The 18841-nt window shown below is 46.3% G+C and overlaps 1 protein-coding gene across 5 annotated transcripts in view; it reads left to right on the plus strand.

The window, feature by feature from the left end:
- The window catches only part of SPG7 (SPG7 matrix AAA peptidase subunit, paraplegin), a 43550-nt gene extending 28218 nt beyond the window's left edge, over nucleotides 1-15332 (plus strand). For 4 of the 5 annotated variants that reach the window (XM_081107780.1, XM_081107784.1, XM_081107782.1 and 1 more), the window contains 8 exons: nucleotides 931-1055; nucleotides 2092-2194; nucleotides 3943-4053; nucleotides 6293-6408; nucleotides 8632-8788; nucleotides 10556-10722; nucleotides 11605-11682; nucleotides 14951-15332. In XM_081107780.1, coding sequence (XP_080963906.1) covers nucleotides 931-1055; nucleotides 2092-2194; nucleotides 3943-4053; nucleotides 6293-6408; nucleotides 8632-8788; nucleotides 10556-10722; nucleotides 11605-11682; nucleotides 14951-15142 — 1049 coding nt within the window. In that variant the 3' untranslated portion in view covers nucleotides 15143-15332. The remainder of the gene's footprint in view (nucleotides 1-930; nucleotides 1056-2091; nucleotides 2195-3942; nucleotides 4054-6292; nucleotides 6409-8631; nucleotides 8789-10555; nucleotides 10723-11604; nucleotides 11683-14950) is intronic. The other variant, XM_081107781.1, reaches the window with a different exon arrangement.
- The last annotated feature ends 3509 nt before the right edge of the window (nucleotides 15333-18841 follow it).

Raw genomic sequence — 18841 nt, forward strand, 5'->3', positions numbered from 1 at the left:
GTATTGTCTGTGCTTGTCCAGCCCTAGTCCATGCACACCTCCCTCTCTTTTTCTTCTTCCCAGAGTGTTATTTTTTAAAACATATTTGTATTGGTTTCAGAGAGGAAGGGAGAGAGAAATAGGAACATCAATGATGAGAGAGAATCATTGATTGCCTGCCTCCTGCACACCTTACACTGGGGATTGAGCCTACAACCCAAGCATGTGCCCTGACCAGAATCAAACCATGACCTCCTGGTTCCTAGGTCTACACTCAACCACTAAGCCGTGCCAGGGGGGCCCCAGTGTGTTATTTTAAAGTCAACCCAAAGTTCTGAACCTTAAATGCTCTGAATGTATTTCTCTACATTCAGAGAAATATCATGACTCAAATTAAAAATAAGTTATTCATACCATCCAGTGAGGTTCAGAGTCCTCTGTTGCTTCATGAATGTGTTTTTGCAGTTGTAGATCTGGGCCATTCATTGGGACGGTTTCTAGACTTGCTTTTAAATTCTCATGTGAGAAAAGTGTAACAGAAAACCCAGACCCTCAGACCAAGTGTTAGAGGTAGAATATTCCAGAATTCTCTGTGGTGGTCACTTTGGCTCAAGGAAATGCAGTGAGGAAGCATAAGAGGAGGACCCTTGCTCCCAGGGTCCACCCTGTTAGCAGTTCCCTCCATGGATGCTTTGTGAACCTAGAGGATGGCTGTGGACAGCAGATCCCAGGTTCCCGTCTGCGGTTCTGCCTCTGGGGAAGTAAATCCAGCAAGTTCTTGCTCTTGTGATGATTTTGGTAGAACGCTCACGGGGAAGGATCGATCCTGGGTCTGTGCTTGTAGACCTCCCTCGTGGACCCTGGCAGGAAATCTGTCCTGTGTCTAGGACGCCAGGGGGAAGGCCACAGTGTTGGGAACCCCTACCATAAAGGCCACTGTCTGTCTCTCAGGAATGGGCACCACTGACCATGTCATCGTCCTGGCATCTACCAACCGAGCTGACATTTTGGACAATGCTCTGCTGAGACCAGGCCGACTGGACCGACACGTCTTCATCGACCTCCCCACACTGCAGGTCAGTGTGGCCTGAGGCTGCCCTTGGCAGATGCGGTTGCTTATTCCCCCTGGTGCTTGTCTCTCCAGATTTTCTTTGGCTCACCACTCTTCTCATGGTTTTGCAGCTTTTTTTTTTTTCCCCCCACATTGTTTTTCCCTTTATCCTTAAGTATCTGGGGTTGAATCGACATGTTTCAGTTGAGTTTTGTAGCATATTTTTTGGAGAGCCTCAGAATTCTCATCCTGACCAGCTCAAGTCCTTGATGCCATATGGTTGTGGAACATGAGCTCTGCAGCTGCCCTGAAAGCATGTTGGGAAGGGGTGGGAGATCAGTACCTCTTGGCCCCACCAACCTCCATATCAGGCGTCTGGTTGGATGTCCACCTCTGTGTAGCCAGGCCTTTGTGGTGGCCGCTGAGGGAGCAGGAATCCAGCAGGCAGGGATAAAAGGATCACATGTGTGGTGGAGACCACCATGGGTAGGGACAAGGTTTGGAGGGTGAACCTAACAATTGGTTAGTTGGTAACTGTTTCTGTAGGTACACACATGGGGGCTCAGGTTACTGTCTCTGTAGGTACACACATGGGGGCACAGGTTACTGTCTCTGTAGGTACACACATGGGGGCACAGGTTACTGTCTCTGTAGGTACACACATGGGGGCACAGGGGTGTGGCTTATGGCACACCCCGTGCTCATCCTGAGTTCTCTTCTCAAACTGCTCCTCAGTCTAAGAAGCGGAGTGAGGCTACCCTCTGCCAGCTTCCGGAGGAGTGGCTGTCCATCTTCCTGACCGTAGGAAACATTTACATAGTTTCACATGTGCATGAATCAAAGGCTCCACAAAATTACTTATTTTGTTGCGTTTTATATTCTATTCTGTTTCCTTTTTTCACCTTTTCGTTTTGTAAGGCTGCTTGCAGCTCTAAATTGGTTTCACAAACTATGGTTGTGATTAATGATGAAGAAACTCCGGAGAGTGCCTCCCTAGTGGCTCCTATCTGTGTGGCAGACGTGCTGACCCACACTTGTGTCCTTCTCCCTGTCTTCGCTAGGAACGGCGGGAGATTTTTGAGCAGCACCTGAAGAGCCTGAAGCTGACGCAGGCCAGCAGCTTTTACTCCCAGCGTCTGGCAGAGCTCACGCCGGGGTTCAGCGGTATGGGAGCTGGTTCTTGTTGGTCCTGAGGGCAGAGGGCAGGTGGTCTTTCCTGCATGTGAGTGCAGGCTTGCCCCGGGTACCCTCCATTCCCCTTCTCTGGGCAGCACAGCATGGTTGAGAGTGAGGTTGTGCACACAGAGCAGGCAGGAGATAGAAGAATTGCACAACATTTACTTCTCCCCAAGTGGTAGAACATCCAATGGTGGTCCTGTTGCCTGCATTTAGACTGCCCCATGTGTGTGTCCCCACTATGGGCAGTCCTAGAAGTTCCGCCTTTAGGGCTCCCCACCAGCTGCTGCCATGGCTCGGCCTTGTCACTGCTCTCCCTCCGTCTCAGTTTTCATTGTAGACACAGATATCACAAATCAAGAATTTTGGGGGAACATTTTGCTTCCCAGCATTTGTCATCAGTTTGGCTCAATTAAACTCATAAAATTAAATTTAAAGGGATCTTTTTTCTATAAGGCTCTCATTTTAAAGGGTAATGTACTTTTTTCTTTTGAATTTCTTAACTAGAATCTTTCGGATACTAGAGAGCCTTTAATTTTTTTTTTTTTTTTTTAAGGCAGGAAGCCCCATTAGTTATTTTGTTCATTTGTTTTTTAATTGATTTTGGAGAGAGAAAAAGGGAGCAGGAGAGGTAGAAACATCCATCAGCTGTCCCCTGCACGCCCCCTCCTGGGGATTAAGCCCACAACCCCGGCATATGCCCTGATTGGGATTGAACCAGTGATCTTTTGGTACATGGGATGATGAGCCACACCAGCAGGGCTGTTTTTGTTTGTTTGTTTTAAATATATTTTATTGATTTTTTACAGAGAGGAAGGGAGAAGGATAGAGAGTTAGAAACATCGATGAGAGAGAGACATCGATCAGCTGCCTCCTGCACACCCCCTATTGGGGATGTGCCCGCAACCAAGGTACATGCCGTTGACCGGTATCGAGCCCGGGACCCTTCAGTCTGCAGGCTGACACTCTATCCACTGAGCCAAACCAGTTAGGGCAGGGCTATTTGTTTTTAATCTTCATCCAAAGATACGTTTTTATTAATTTTTAAAGAGAGAGGAAGGGGGAGAGACAGAGAAACATCTATGTAAGAGAGAAATAGCCATCAGTTGCCTCCAGTATGCTCCCTGGACCAGGGATTGAACCCACAACATTGGTATGTGTCCTGACCGGGAAACAAACCTGCAGCCTTTTTCGTGTACAGGCCGAAGCTCCAACCCACTGAGCACCTGGCCAGGGCTAATTTTTTATCCATCAGTGCACATATGAATTATTAGGTAGAATAAAACACCAGATGGGCCGAAACCGGTTTGGCTCAGTGGATAGAGCGTCGGCTTGTGGACTGAAAGGTCCCAGGTTCGATTCGGTCAAGGGCATGTACCTGGGTTGCGGGCATATCCCCAGTAGGAGATGTGCAAGAGGCAGCTGATCGATGTTTCTAACTCTCTCTCTCTCTCCCTTCCTCTCTGTAAAAAATCAATAAAATATATTTAAAAACAAAAAACAAAAAAAAACACCAGATGGTACATGGAAGAATGCTGATAGCAGTTGTGTAGTAAAGCAGTGGAGAAGGCAGAAAGACTGAAAGAGGATGGGAAGAGGTGGTTCTTTGGGTCCAGTAGAGCTGGAGCACTGGCTCACAGCCCTTAACATTTATTTGTGCAAGTCTCCTTTCCTTTCCTCCTCTCCATCCCTGAGGGAGCAGAACCAATACCCCTGCCATTCCGTTTTGCTGACAGGTGCTGACATCGCCAACATCTGTAATGAGGCTGCTCTGCACGCTGCACGAGAAGGGCACACATCTGTTCACACGTTTAACTTTGAGTACGCTGTGGAGCGTGTCATTGCAGGTATGAGGCACAAATGCCAAAAGTGAACTCAGGGAGGGTGGGAGTGGAGGGAATAGGTCAAGCTTAGATGTCACATGGTGGACCTTATCAGCAAGGAATTACTGGACAAGAGGAAAATACATAAAGTGTATTTTTTATAATTCAGGGCTTGACACTATGACTTAAAATACTGCAAATTTGCATAACAGCAGACACTTTTCAAATCTATATATATAAAAGCCTAAGCGACTGTCCAACTGTTTGACCATTTGCCCAGTAGCTATGATGCACAATGACCATCAGGGGGCATACATTCTGACTAGTAGAGGAGGGAGCCCGATTCCTTGCAGAATCTGCCGTAGGTTAGGTTGCTGATGGGACTCTGTTGACCCCAAATCTGCTTCACCTGCAACCCGGACCCAGAGGAGGGAAGCGGGAGCCTGATTCCTCACGGAATCGGCCATGTCTTTGGTTGCTTCTGAGGGGAGGGCAGGAAGAGATTAACCAAAGATCTTATATGCATACTAGAGGCCTGGTGCACGGATTTGTGCACTGATGGGTTCCCTCAGCCTTCCTACATGGATTGCGTCGAAACTGGCTCTCCAATGTCCCCTGAGGGATCCCAGATTGTGAGAGGGTGCAGGACAGACTGAGGGACCCCACCGGTGCACGAATCCATGCACCGAGTCTAGTAGAAGTATAAAAGGGTCTTGCAAACCCAAATGTGAGTGGGGCTCAGCCCATTAGCCATCATGTGGTGCCTGAGAGCCAACTGCAAATGGACAGGCCACTGTGCATGTTGTCAGGGGTCTGCACTGCTGCTGCCCAAGGACAGAGGGAATGAACATCTGCTCAGGGCTGTGCTCTACTGGTCAACTCTGTCTCTGCTATTCCTGTGCTCTGCTTGGGACATGAATGGGAGAGGTGTTTGGGTAGTGAGGGGCTGAGGTGTTTCTGTCAATGTTTAACCATTGCTGCTCAAAGTGGGATCTGTGGACTTCTATGAGGAGAGTAGGACTGAAAATGACAGAAAGCATCTAGAAGCTTTCATAACTCCATGTGGCAGCATCCAGACATGAGTAGTACATCTTGTCCTTGAACAGGGTTGAGAACAGAAGTACTAGTCCAAGACACTGAGAATTTGAAAAAGGGAAACTGGTCCTTCCTACAGATGTTTGAGAAGCACAGGCTCTGCATGTAGGTAGTGAGCCCTCTGTCATAGCTGTCCCTACAAGAAGCATGTTCTGATCACCCTCAGTTTGAGTTAAAATCCAGGACAAATGCCACCAGGTTCTCAGGCTGCAGCTTGGGAAAGAAGCAAACTTGTGTGAATAGAGGGAACTATAGTTGCTGTTTCTTCCTCTAAATTTGGTTTGTATAAGCCATTTATTTTTACATGGAAATTGATAAACTTATAGTAACATTATCAAAGCAGGAAAGACCAAAGAAAATACTAATAGAATGCTGTCCCCCACATCCTCCCTCCCCTGTATGCAGTGCTTAGAACAAGAGCTCTCTTGTCCTTACTTCAGTGTGGACTGCCTGAGTTGGAACACATTTGTGTTGAGGTAAAGCCCATCTTGTGGGGCTGTGATATCATGTTTAGAGGCTCATATAATAAGCTCTGGTTGAAATGATTCGTCTGCCACAGCCAGTGCATCTTAGAAAGAATTTACAGCCTTATGGTAAATGTGGAGGATGATCCTCGTAGCATGATATAATAAATACCCTGAACCTAGAGCTTGCATAAAATGGAAACTTAAGGATGTTTGGAAAATTTGGGACAGTGAATGAAATCTTAGCAATAATTTGAACAGGTGAAAAGTAAGGTAGTTACCAAGACAGGCGGTACTACTAAGGGTGAAAGAACTGTAGAATCACAGAGGCTGCAGTTATGCCTGCTAGCTCTGGGAGAAAAGCCAACAAACCTAGAATTTGGAGTGGATCCCATACTAATTCTGTCAGCCCTGCAGCCCCACCCAGGAAGCCTGCAGAAGCTGTTTGAATTATTCCAACATTTATGGAAGTGAGAACAAACATGCCCCCCTCCAACACCTCTCATACCCAGTGAGTTTCCCTTTGAATTGGAGTAATAGTTGTGGATGGGGTCAGCTTGGGGCAGAAACACAGAAGGTGACCATCCCATGGGGATCTCACAACAACATGGTAAACAACTTGTAAGGCCGAGCAAGGAAGGTTTCTGCATGCTTACACAGGATTATCCGTGGGCCTAAACTCAGAGTCCTGGGCATTCTTTCAGGGACGGCCAAAAAGAGCAAGATCCTCTCAAAGGAAGAGCAGAAGGTTGTTGCATTTCATGAGTCAGGCCATGCTTTGGTTGGCTGGCTGCTGGAGCACACTGAGGCTGTGATGAAGGTAGGGTGTCGGAGAGTGGGAGCCAGGGAGGGTCTGGGGTCATGGAGGCTGGGCACCCAACTGGCCCTTGAACAAAGCTGACTTTGGGAGCACCACTTGTTTGTGCTTGGTGAAAAGAAAGCACAGCCTGAGGTGGACCTCGGTGGGAACAGGTGGAAGGTGACTGTGCAGGACCCCTCACCTTGGAATCATAGGGTAGGAAGAGGTCTGACCTCTAAACCAGTTGGGTCCAGTTATGGGCATGACCATTTGAAATCCACATGACTATTTGGGGCCTTGCTTTCCATCTTTAGTCACTCTTGGAATTAAGAACCGTCAGGTTTACTATCAACTGTAACATATGTGGATCTAATAATTCCGAATTGTAAAAAGAAGTGAGTTGGGTACACTTTTTTAAAAACACTACTCTTCCAGACATTTGTGAGTTAGATGAAAATTTGACAGTTCTCCCAAAATGTATCGATTTGTGACCTTGAATGACCATTGCGGAAAATGTAAATGTTTGGGATGCACGTGCCCAGTCTGTAAAGATGAGGGCATGGATTGTAATTGTACCCTCCACCAAAACAAGTGGAGTCAATGGGAGCCTGTACAGCTGGTTTGGTTCCACCAGAAAGGAAAGAGCTACATTGTAGTTCCCTAAGACCCAAACACGGGAACAATGTAGCACTTACCAGCCTGGTATGTGAGTGATTAATGTTGGACAATCAGTGATGTTAATTGTAGCAGTGTAGATTGTTTTTTTGTTTTATTATTTTTTATTGATGTGAGAGAGAAACATTGATTTGTTGTTCCACTTATTTATGCATTCATTGGTTGTTTTTTTAAAAATTGATTTCAGAGAGGAAGAGAGAGAGAAATAGAAACATCAGTGATAAGAGGGAATCGTTGTTTAGCTACCTCCTGCACACCCCACACTGGGGATCGAGCCCACAACCTGGGCATGTGCCCTGACTGGGAATCGAACTGTGACCTCCTGGTTCATAGGTCAATCCCTGAGTCATGCCTGGCAGGCGTGTTGATTGCTTCTTGTATGTGCCCTGACTGGGGATCGAACCTGCAATCTTGACGTATTGGGACGATGCTCTAAGCAATTGAGGTACCCAGCCGGGGCCACAAAGTAGATTGTTAGTCTGGGAATGTTTGATTATGTCCTTCTGACCGGGCCAGTTCCTTTCATATGCTCATTGGAGGGCTGAGTCTAGTGTTTTGTGACAGAGATAAGTGGATGCAACAGTCACAGAAGTAGGTGATTGGGGCTGGGTCCAGGGTGAGGCAGGTGGGACAGTTACCTATAGTGTGATATTTATGGGACACTAAAATATTCAGTAATCAAGTTAAATATTTTAAGCCTGACTGGCGTGGCTCAGTGGTTGAGCATCGACATGAACCAGGAGGACATGGTTCGACTCCCGGTCAGGGCACATGCTGGGGTTGCAGGCTCACTCCCCAGTGTGGGGCATGCAGAAGGTAGCCAATCAGTGATTCTCTCTCACCTTTGATGTTTTATCTCATAAATATTTTAATGCAATATCAACAAAATAAATATTAATGCAGAAAGATTCACAATGATGCAAATATCACTAAAATGAACTCTTCTCAGAATTTTTGCTTTATTAGATGGCTTTAAGACATAAACTAGTCATAATGAGAAAAACTCCCTCGAGAGCTCATACTTTGCTAGGGAAAGATAAGTTCTCATTGCTGTTTGGTTGTTATTTCCAGCCTTTTTAATTGTAGTTTAATTTAGTGTTGGATTTTAAGTTTCCCCTTTCAATTTTCCGGCTACTGTGAGGTGGTTTTCTTGCTGCGGTAACCCTCAGAAATGACACCTGCAACCCAAGTCTCTCCTTGTTGCTCAGGAGCAGGCCTTGTCCTGCTGGAGCTGTACACACACGTGGTGTTGGCCAGTGAGGAGGCTAAGGCAAGGTTACTTTCCTTGTCCCCCACATAACCTCTTGGTCCCTGCACTTCCTGGTTGCTTCACCTAAGAGCTCCTGTCTTGGCGGCTCTTTACTTCATATATACCTAGTAATGTACAAGGAGACACACCCACAATGTGTGAGTCATTCTCTTTAATGATACTAGCTTTTTATAAAAATGGGGATAGTGCAGATTTGCTTAACAGCTTTGAAACCCTCTGATTAAAGATCTCATATTTCTCACCTTCATATTTAAAGCCCACATCCTGCCTGCTAACTCAGGCCACCTGACGTTCTGCAGGTCTCCATTGCACCTCGGACAAACGCTGCACTGGGCTTTGCTCAGATGCTCCCAAGAGATCAGCACCTCTTCACCAAGGAGCAGCTGTTTGAGAGGATGTGCATGGCCCTCGGTGGTCGCGTGTCGGAGGCCATCTCCTTCAATAAGGTCACTACTGGTGAGGAGTTGGCCCTGCAGGGTCTGGAGTTCTTACAGTGCTTTTACATCCATTATCCCTCTGCATGGGGGGCGGGATAGGGGAAGTATATCTGATGAAAGGATTTGAATAGTAGGTTGCAAATATCCTTTAAATCTCATTAAGTGTGTTTTTGTTTAAAACAATTTTTTTAAAATATATTTTTATTGATTTCAGAGAGGAAAGGAGAGAGAAAAACATCAATGATGAGAGCAAACCATTGATCGACTGCATCCTGCACACCCCACACTGGGGATCAAGCCCCCATCCTAGGCATGTGCCCTGACTGGGAATCAAACCATAACACTCAACCAATGAGCCACGCTGGCTGGGTTCATTACGTGTTTTTTAAAGATGAGCTGTGGTGAAAGGAGATTTGAAACTAAGCAAGACTTCTAAAATAATTTATTTGTTACAAAAACTTTTACATACATGTAGACTATAAATGCATTTAATTGGCTAATTATTGGTAATTCAAGCAACTTTACTGTTCTCACGCTGTTATTTTACTGGGGTGCCTAGAGAGCAGGCAGCCGACTTTCCCTGCTTGATCCCCGGCATTGGGGTTCAGTGTTGACAGGTATGCCCTGGGTACACCTGGACTTGTGCTTGAGAATTGCTGGTGAAGCAAATGCAAATATGCAACCCACATAGTTTTTTACTTTATTTTTTTGGGGGGACAGGCAGAGAGAGAGACATTAATTTGTTGTTCTACTTATTTATACATTGCATTTCTTTTCTTTTTTTTTAACCATAAAAGAAAAAATTTATAAAATGGATTTCAACAAAATTTAAAACGTTTGCACTTTGAGCCCTGGTCGGTGGTGCTCAGTGGGTTGGGGCATCGTCCCATGCACCAAAAGTTTGCAGGTTCGGTCAGGGCACATGCCAGGGTTGCGGGGCCAGAGTAGGGGATGTGCAGGTGGCTGCTGATAGATGTTTCCTCTCACATCAATGTTTCTCTCTTTGCCTCTCCCTTCCTCTCTCTGTTGACCTCTCCAAGACAACTTGATCCAACTTCCTTCTTGAAAACTCCCTTTGTTTAGTCTTTGGTTCCACACTCATTTTGATTGTTCAGTCCGAGGTGCAGGGGCTGGAGGTGGTGCTGGGGGTAGGCGATCGCTGGGCTGTGACCAAAGCCATCTAGGCTCTGCTGGGTTGTCCTGGGCAGGGCATTCTAGTCCCGACTGTGAGGGGTGGGAGGGTGATGGAGCCGGAATGGGGAAAGGAGTGCGGGGTTGGGGAGAGGGAGACGGGGAGAAGGAGGAGGAGGAGGAGGAGGAGGAGGAGGAGGAGGAGGAGGAGGAGGCCGCCGCTGCCGCCACAGGAAGGGCTGCAGGCTCTGCACCCACCGCTGGCCTCTCGAAGGCTAACGCACCGAACGGGCGGCTGGCGGGCGGACTGATGGGCACGGGCAGTTTGGCAGCTGCAGGGCACAATCTATACATTGCATTTCATTCAATGGTTGATTTTTTATGTGCCCCAACTGGGGATTAATCCCGCCATCTTGGCATATTGGGATGATGCTCTAACCAACTGAGCCACCTGGCCAGGATCTGAATAATTTTTTGGACAAAAGAGCATTTTTTTAAGTTTCCGGTCTCTCTCTTAAGGAATAGTAACAGGATACAGTTGTCCCTTGGAGACTCTGCATCTGCTGTCTGGCTGAGGTGTTTGCCAGTGGGGTCCCCAGGATGCCCTGACTCTGCACTCCCAGGAAAGAAACCTTTTCTTGGCCCTATTCTCCAGGAGCACAGGACGACCTGAGGAAGGTTACTCGTATTGCCTACTCCATGGTGAAGCAGTTTGGGATGGCATCGAGCATTGGGCCCATCTCCTTCCCTGAGGCTCAGGAGGGCCTTGCAGGCATTGGTCGGCGCCCCTTCAGCCAGGGCCTCCAACAGATGATGGATCACGTGAGTCCACAGGCCTTGCTGCTGCACCTGTGTTCCATTCAGCCCCACAGTGTGGTAGAGGGCAAGTCTTTGTATTCAGAGGAGGCCTCCCACGGTGCCCTGTCCCTGAGCCTTCACATTGGGGCCTTTCCTCCTGACCTCTGTTGTCTCTCTGAACTGCTTAGTGTGTGTTCTTGGATGAGGACCCCTGTGTGGCTCCTGATGAAACTGTAGATGATGGGAAACTGGGAAGAATATCAAATAAATGCATCAAATGACAGAGCCAGTGCCAATGATCCCTGTGGCCAGCAGGGACATGCTGCATTGTCCAAAGGAGATTGGGCTAGGACAGTGTCCAGCCTGTCCTGGGGCAGCTCTAATTGGCCTGGTGCATGAGCATTTGAGGCAGCTGCAGGCATGGAGGATAGACACAGGGTCCTTGGCCTCTAGGGAAGGGCGGGGGGGCAGGCATCCTGAACTAGGACATTCCCAAGGTTGGGATGGGGGCCAGAAACTGTTGGCAGCTGACCTCTCCTGGTCATTGGGATAGACAAAAGGCTGTGTTTCTGAACCTGCACTTCTGTGGTGTACTTTGGTGTCAGAACCAGCCTATAGATCAGTAGTTCTCAACCTTGGCTGCACATTAGAATCACCTGGGAATCTTTTTAAAATCCCGATTTCTGGGCCTCATCCTCCAGAAATTCTGTTTCTTTGTTACTAATGTTGTGGCCCCACCCCATAACAAAGAAACAGAATTTCCGGAGGATGAGGCCCAGAAATCAGGATTTTAAAAAGATTCCCAGGTGATTCTAATGTGCAGCCAAGGTTGAGAACCACTGCTATAGATGATGCTGTGAATAGTGGTCAGCTGTTCTCATTACAGATCTCCTCTCTCATTCACAGGAAGCTCAACTGTTGGTGGCTAAGGCCTACAGGCACACTGAGAAGGTGCTGCAGGACAATCTGGACAAGCTCCAGGCGGTGAGACTTGGTGCATTCTAACCTCCAGGCACCTGTCTGTCTCTTTAGAAGTTGTGTGTGTGGGTGCTGTTACTGTGCTGTGCTGGCATAGCTGGTCATTCTTTTATGGAATACTAGTGGCCCAATACATGAATTCGTGCACATTGAAAGGAAATTAATTAGAAGAAATATTTTAATATCGCTGTTCGCCCTTTCTCTATAATAGAAGTGTCAACCAAATGAATCAACTTACCCATTTATAGATACAGAATAAACTTGCTTAATTAGGCCTGCTTTCTGATGTAGCTAAACTTTTCCCAGCCCAGTGAAGCAACTTTTCTTTCAGGTAATTGTCAGCAACACAGCAGTAAATATCAACACGACGCAGATTATTTTTTTTTTAAATATATTTTTATTGATTTTTTACAGAGAGGAAGGGAGAGAGACAGAGAGTTAGAAACATCGATGAGAGAGAAACATCGATCAGCTGCATACTGCGTATCTCCCATTGGGGATGTGCCCGCAACCAAGGTACATGCCCCTGACCGGAATCGAACCTGGGACCCCTCAGTCCGCAGGCCGACGCTCTATCCACTGAGCCAAACCGGTTTCGGCAACACGACGCAGATTATTATTGTAGATTACACAGGGAGAACAAAGAGTAAAATATTTAACTGCAGCAGTGTTTGACTATATTCTGCACAGTGAGAATACCTGAAGTCATTTTCAAAGTCCACCATTTCTTCTTTTCAGTTGGGTCAAGTTTCTAAGCTTTCTAAATCTCCATTTTCTGGCTAATGAAAAGAAAATAGGATTCCACCGAATCTCCTTTCTACGTACTCCAGAACTTCTGTGAGGATCAAATGAAATGAGGCACGTGAAAACGCTCACAGACATTTGGTTACAGTGTGAAATGTTTCCACCTGGCTATAAAGCAAGTTGTGTTCCTGGCCTGAAGAAACTGCAAGGAGGCTAGTCGCTAGGAAGTGAAAGCCGGGTGATGCTACATGACATCATTATCCAGACAGTTGGACACTTAGCATATTAGCCTTTTATATATAGAGATTTCAAATGAACACAGAACTTCTTTTTTTTTAAATATATTTTATTGATTTTTTACAGAGAGGAAGGGGGAGGGACAGAGAGTTAGAAACATCGATGAGGGAGAAACATCGATCAGCTGCCTCCTGCACACCCCCCTATTGGGGATGTGCCCACAACCAAGGTACATGCCCCTGACCGGAATCGAACCTGGGACCCCTAAGTCCACAGGCCGTTGCTCTATCCACTGAGCCAAACCGGTCAGGGCAGAACTTTCTTTTTTTTTAAGAGAGAGACAGGTGTGGGAAGAGAGAGACAGAAACATCGATGTGTTGTTCCATTTATTTATGCATTCATTGGTTGATTCTTATATGTGCCCTGACCAGGTATTTAACCCACAACATTGGCGTATCAGGATGATACTCTAACCAACTGAGCGACCTGGCCAGGGCTCAAATGAACACAGAAATTTAGAAAACAGCATACCAAATATGTGTTCCACCCAGGTCAGCTGAAATAGAATATTTTCCACTTTTTAGCATTTTATTATGAACATGCCAAACCAGTTCTTTCAAAATAGACAGAAGAACATAATAAACCGTCATGTGTCCATTACCCAGCATCAGCAATTATTAATGTTTGGTCATTTTGTTTAATCTTTTTCTACTCAAACTTTTCCTGAAATTTTAAAAATAAAATTTAAAGTTTAGAATAGTTTTATTAGATTTACAAAAAAGTCACAAATGTAGTAGAGAGTTTTCTTATACTCCACACCCAGTTTTTCCTGTTATTCACATCTTCCATTAATATGTTGCATTTTTCAGAACCTAGTGAGCCAGTATTGATATATTAACTAGATTTCCTTAGCCTTTCCCTAATGTCCTTTTCCTGAAGGGGCACCCTGCTCCACCCCCACATTTATATTTAATCATCATGCCTCCTTGGGCTCCTCTTGGCTGGGACAGTTCCGCACTTTTCTGTTGTTGATGGCCTGCCGTGGCAGTGTTAGGAAATGGGTCTGATGTTCTCACAATGAGACTAGGTGTTGGGTTTGGGGCCATCACTTGACTTCAGAGGTGAAGTTACTGTGTCCCTATAGTTGTGGGCAGCTCTTGGTAGATAGGCTGTTTTGTTAATGTGAGGCACTGCCAGCTTGGCAGTTGTGCCTATTGGGTCTTCCAAGTGTTGCCACTTACTAGCAGCACCAGCTTCCCCCGGAGTTGTGGTATTGTGGAATGCCAGGCCTACCCAATCTGCTGAGCCATAAACTTGTTGTTTTTTTAAATATATTTTTATTGATTCCAGAGAGGAAGGGAGAGAGAGAGAGAAGCATCAATGATGAGAGAGAGAATCATTGATCGGCTACCTCCTGCAAGTCCTCTACTGGGGATTGAGCCTGCAACCCGGGCATGTGCCCTTGGCCAGAATCGAACCTGTGACCCTTCAGTCTGCAGGCCAATGCTCTATCCACCAAGCAACCCAGCTAGGGCCGAGCCATATACTTGTTAACAATGTTCTTGGTGTCACACATGTGCATTGTCACTGCCACTGGGCAGGACCCAGGCTCCCTGTGATGGGCCGAGGATGTCCTGCCTCGGTTTGCACTGTGATCATGATGGACTCACATGATTGGTGGGGTGCAGAACTTAGCAATATATTAGAGCAGCCACACAGATTAAGTGGTCACCCAGTTTGGGGATGATAGAAACCAGTCCAGGTGGCTGTGGCAGCATTCCTTGTAGTGGGACTGAGCAACAGTGATTGAGTGCTGGCACAGAACACTCAGGATTTGTTCAACATGTTTTCCATGATCATATCTAGAGAGGCAGAGGCCCCTCTTCCCAAACTGTGAAGTCCCCCAACTTATACCTCAGTGCCAGCATTCCTCTCAAGTTCCAGCGAGGATGTTCTGCATTTTAGTCCCCTGCCCCCATACAGACACCCACACCTTGTTTGGTAAAGGAGATCGAAGGTTGCCCAAAATAAGCAGAGATTTGGAAGGGAAGCAGACAATTAATGAGGCTGCAGCTGGCAAATCATCTCCAAGATTGAAACAGGGAGTGATTCTTTGCTTAAGCCGCCTGTGTGTGCTGTTTCCCTGGGAAAGTGGCCTATCTGGGGGCACCCTATTCACAGACACCCCTTTCTGGGAGGGTGAGAGGCCCCCCTCTCAGTGCTCTGCTCTCAAAAGGCTCTTGTCTGTGTCCTTGTCCTCCAAGGTTAACACACTGTCCTTTGTTTCTCTTAGCTGGCAAATGCGCTGCTGGAAAAGGAAGTGATAAACTACGAGGACATCGAGGCCCTCATCGGCCCCCCGCCTCACGGGCCCAAGAAGATGATTGCGCCTTTGAGCTGGAGAGACGCCGAGAGGGAGAAGCAAGACACTGGGGAGGAGGAGGTGCCTCAGCAGCCGCCACTTCGAGGGGAGGAGCAGTCTTAGCCCAAATAGCTGGACCTCATTAATTAATGGTGCCCGTGGGGACCCAGGGAGGGTTCTTTACTTAGCTGTCCCCCAAGTTCCTTTTCACTGGAGATTTGAACCTCATCGTCCATCCTGGTCCCTGCTGAAGGCCTTATGAGATCTGTTGGTTTCTGTACCTGTGATTAATAAAGACTGCAGAGGTGATTTAGTTTTGCTTTTGTAGATTTTTTTTTTCCCCTGGGGAGGATTGTCAGTGCTTGTTACAGGTGCACATGGAGGAGCTCCCAGGTTTATGACCCAGCAGTCAGGCTCATGCTGGGCTTGTGCAGGGGGTCTTCCAGCTCCTGCGACTTTGTCAGCATGCTAACAGGGTCCACGATGAAAGGACACTCTGAGCCAATGCCCTCATCCGCACTCAATGGGCTTACAGAATAGGGGACAGGCACCAGGCTCTAAAGGATTAAAACACTGCCACCTACTGCCTTGCTGACTGATGCATACAAGGACCTCTCCTCACTGGTCTGGTGGGGGATACCTGAGGACTGTTGATACTTTATGATAGAGAACCCAACTTTGTACCATGTGGTCAGCTATAACCCAGAGGGGCTGTTGGGTTTGTCCTGGAACACAGGATAGTGTGTGTTTACTAGTTATAATTTCAGCAATTGAAGAGCCCCTTTTGTAGGAATCTGGGATAAGGGGCCAAGGACACCTCATCACTGCAAGACAGACAAGGGCACTCAGCTCCCGTCTCCCTGGAGGTGTGCAACATGCACTCAGGCGCTCCTACTTGCCACTCTTATCACTTCCCCAATTATGGGTACTTCCTGACAGAATGGTGGTTCTGTTGCTGTTCCCACACTGCGCTGAGGAGATGCCCGCTGAGCTATAGGTGGGCAAATATAGGTGTGATTACACACGAGGGGGAACACAAGCTTTTTTTTTCTCTTAACTTTTGTGTTTTTTTTAATATACATATTTTTTATTGATTTCAGAGAAGGGAAAGATAGAAACATCAATGATGAGAGAATCATTGATTGGCTACCTCTTGCACGCCCCCCACTGGGGACCGAGCCCACAACCCAGGCATGTGCCCTTGACCAGAATCAAACCCAGGACCCTTCAGTCCACAGGCCAACACTCTATCCACTGAGTCAAACCAGCTAAGGCGACACTTGCCTTTGCCCGTTTCCCAAATTCATTTCCAAAGATCTGCATTAGTCTGGTATCTTTGCCTGAAGGCAGTATTCTTTGTTACCTATAAGGTGGATATGGACAAGCTCATCCCTTGTATTTTATCCATTAAAATGGCCTATGCCTGTATATCCTTCGGAAAGTCATTTGCTGACCCCAGAAGATGCTGATTATTGAGAAATAGGATATAAATGGCATGAATGGGCTGCCTTGCTATAGGAGGGGGCAGGTGCAGCTGGCTTCCCAGCACTTGTTGATATGAATGGGTTCATGGCCCCTTGGCCGGAGGGCAGAGGGTGCTTTGTGCTATGATTAATAGTTGTTTGAAGACTGGCCCTCTGGTCAAATTATGTTACCTCCCAATCATGAGAAATGGCAATTGAGAAGAGTGCCAAGAATTAAATCTCTGCTATCTCACTCGGATGATGTTCACACCTTTTATTTTATTTCTTTTATGTTAATTCTCATCCCAGGATATTTTTTCCCATTGATTTTTAGAGAGAGTGGAAGTGGGGCAAAAGGGTTAGGGAGAGAGAGAAAAACATCAATTGGTTACCTTCCAAATGAGCCCCAACCAGGGCTGGGGATCAAACCTGCAACCCAGGTACGTACCCTTGACTGGGAATCAAACCTGAGACCCTTCATTGTGTGGGATGACACTCTAACCACTGAGAGCACTGGCCAGGGCTCACACCTCCTTTAAAGAGGATCCTAGGCCAGCCCTTGTTACTCAGTGGTTGAGTGTTGACCTATGAACCAGGTGGTCATGGTTCAATTCCCAGTCAGGACACATGCCTGGGTTTCTGGCTCAATCTTGGGTGAGGGGTATGTAGGGGCTAGTGGATCAATGATTCTCTCATTAAAAAGAGGATCCTAAAGGTGAAGAGGCTTCAACAGTACATGGTCCCTAGAGCAGTCAGACCAAACCAACCTGTGTGCCTGATGCTGGGAATGAAACCCTGACCCTCTGCCCTCTGCCCAGCGGAGGCAGTATATCCTGGCCTGATTATAACTTCTGGAACTCTAAGTTAGGCATGTGTTTATCTCCTCATTCTGGAACTCTTTGTCTAAGTTAGGCATGAGTTTATCTCCTCATTGAGATAAACACATGTTCCCTAAATAAACATACACAATTAGAGCCTCAAAAAATCATTAAATAAGAAAAATAATAACTTGTAGTTCTTAAATACAAATTATTCTTCACTCTGATCTAGACTCATAAATAAATGTGGTTTTTTGTTTTTTAAGAATTTTATTTTTTTTTGAGGTATAATTGACGTACATCAGTCTTAGGTGTACAATGTAATGATTCAATATTTGTATATATTGCAAAATGTTTGGCACAGTAAGTCAACATCAACACAGTTACAGAATCTTTTTCTTGTGATGAGAACTTTTAAGGTTGACTCTCAGCAACTTTCAAACAAAACATTTATGATTATGATAATATACTTCCAGTTGTCTTTCACTGAAGTTAGTGTTTTCTCATATTACAGGAACCTTTGAGTAATCCTCTATCTGATTTATGTGTAGGCCATGATTTTGGAAAGTTGATAGAATGAATGGTGATGAGTTCTGTGATGAAGCAGTGTAACATTATCCAATAAAAATATATTTAATCAATAAAAATATATTTAAACTTTTATTGATTTCAGAGAGGAAGGGAGAGGGAGAGAGAGAGAGAGAAACATCAACAATGAGAGAGATTCATGGATCAGCTGCCTCCACACCCCCTACTGGGGATCAAGCCCCCAACCTGGGCATGTGCCCTTGACCAGAATCGAACCCAGGACCCTTCAGTCCACAGCCCGAAGCTCTATCCACTGAGCCAAACCAGCCTGGGCTATGATACAAATTTTATAAATAAACCAAGACTGTTTGAAAGGGTTACAGAAGCTATTGTTGACTGTCTTAGATTAGATTTGTTTAAGGCTGACCCTCAAAGCACCAGATGGAGGAGGCCAGTCAGGTGCAGGTATACAATGAGCAGGCACTGCCATGAGTAACTGGGCTCAGTCTTGCAAGGAAATAGTGGGTGTGCAGAGTATACTCTGACACCTCCAAGGGTGTCATATCCAGCAATCTTTGGCCCCCTTAGTTCAGCGGTTCTCAACCTATGGGTCGCGACCCCTTTGGGGTTCAAATGACCCTTTCACAGGGGTCGCCTAAGACCATCGGAAAACACATATATAATTACATATTGTTTTTGTGATTAATCACTATGCTTTATGTTCAATTTGTAACAATGAAAATACATCCTGCATATCAGATATTTACATTACGATTCATAACAGTAGCAAAATTACAGTTACGAAGTAGCAACGAAAATAATTTTATGGTTGGGGGTCACCACAACATGAGGAACTGTATTAAAGGTTCGCAGCATGCCGAAACCGGTTTGGCTCAGTGGATAGAGTGTCGGCTTGCGGACTGAAGGGTCCCGGGTTCGATTCCGGTCAAGGGCATGTACCTGGGTTGCGGGCACATCCCCAGTAGGAGGTGTGCAGGAGGCGGCTGATCGAT

The sequence above is a fragment of the Myotis nattereri genome (genome assembly GCF_964212035.1).
Source record: "Myotis nattereri genome assembly, chromosome: 15".
In the NCBI taxonomy this organism is placed as follows: Eukaryota; Metazoa; Chordata; class Mammalia; order Chiroptera; family Vespertilionidae; genus Myotis; species Myotis nattereri.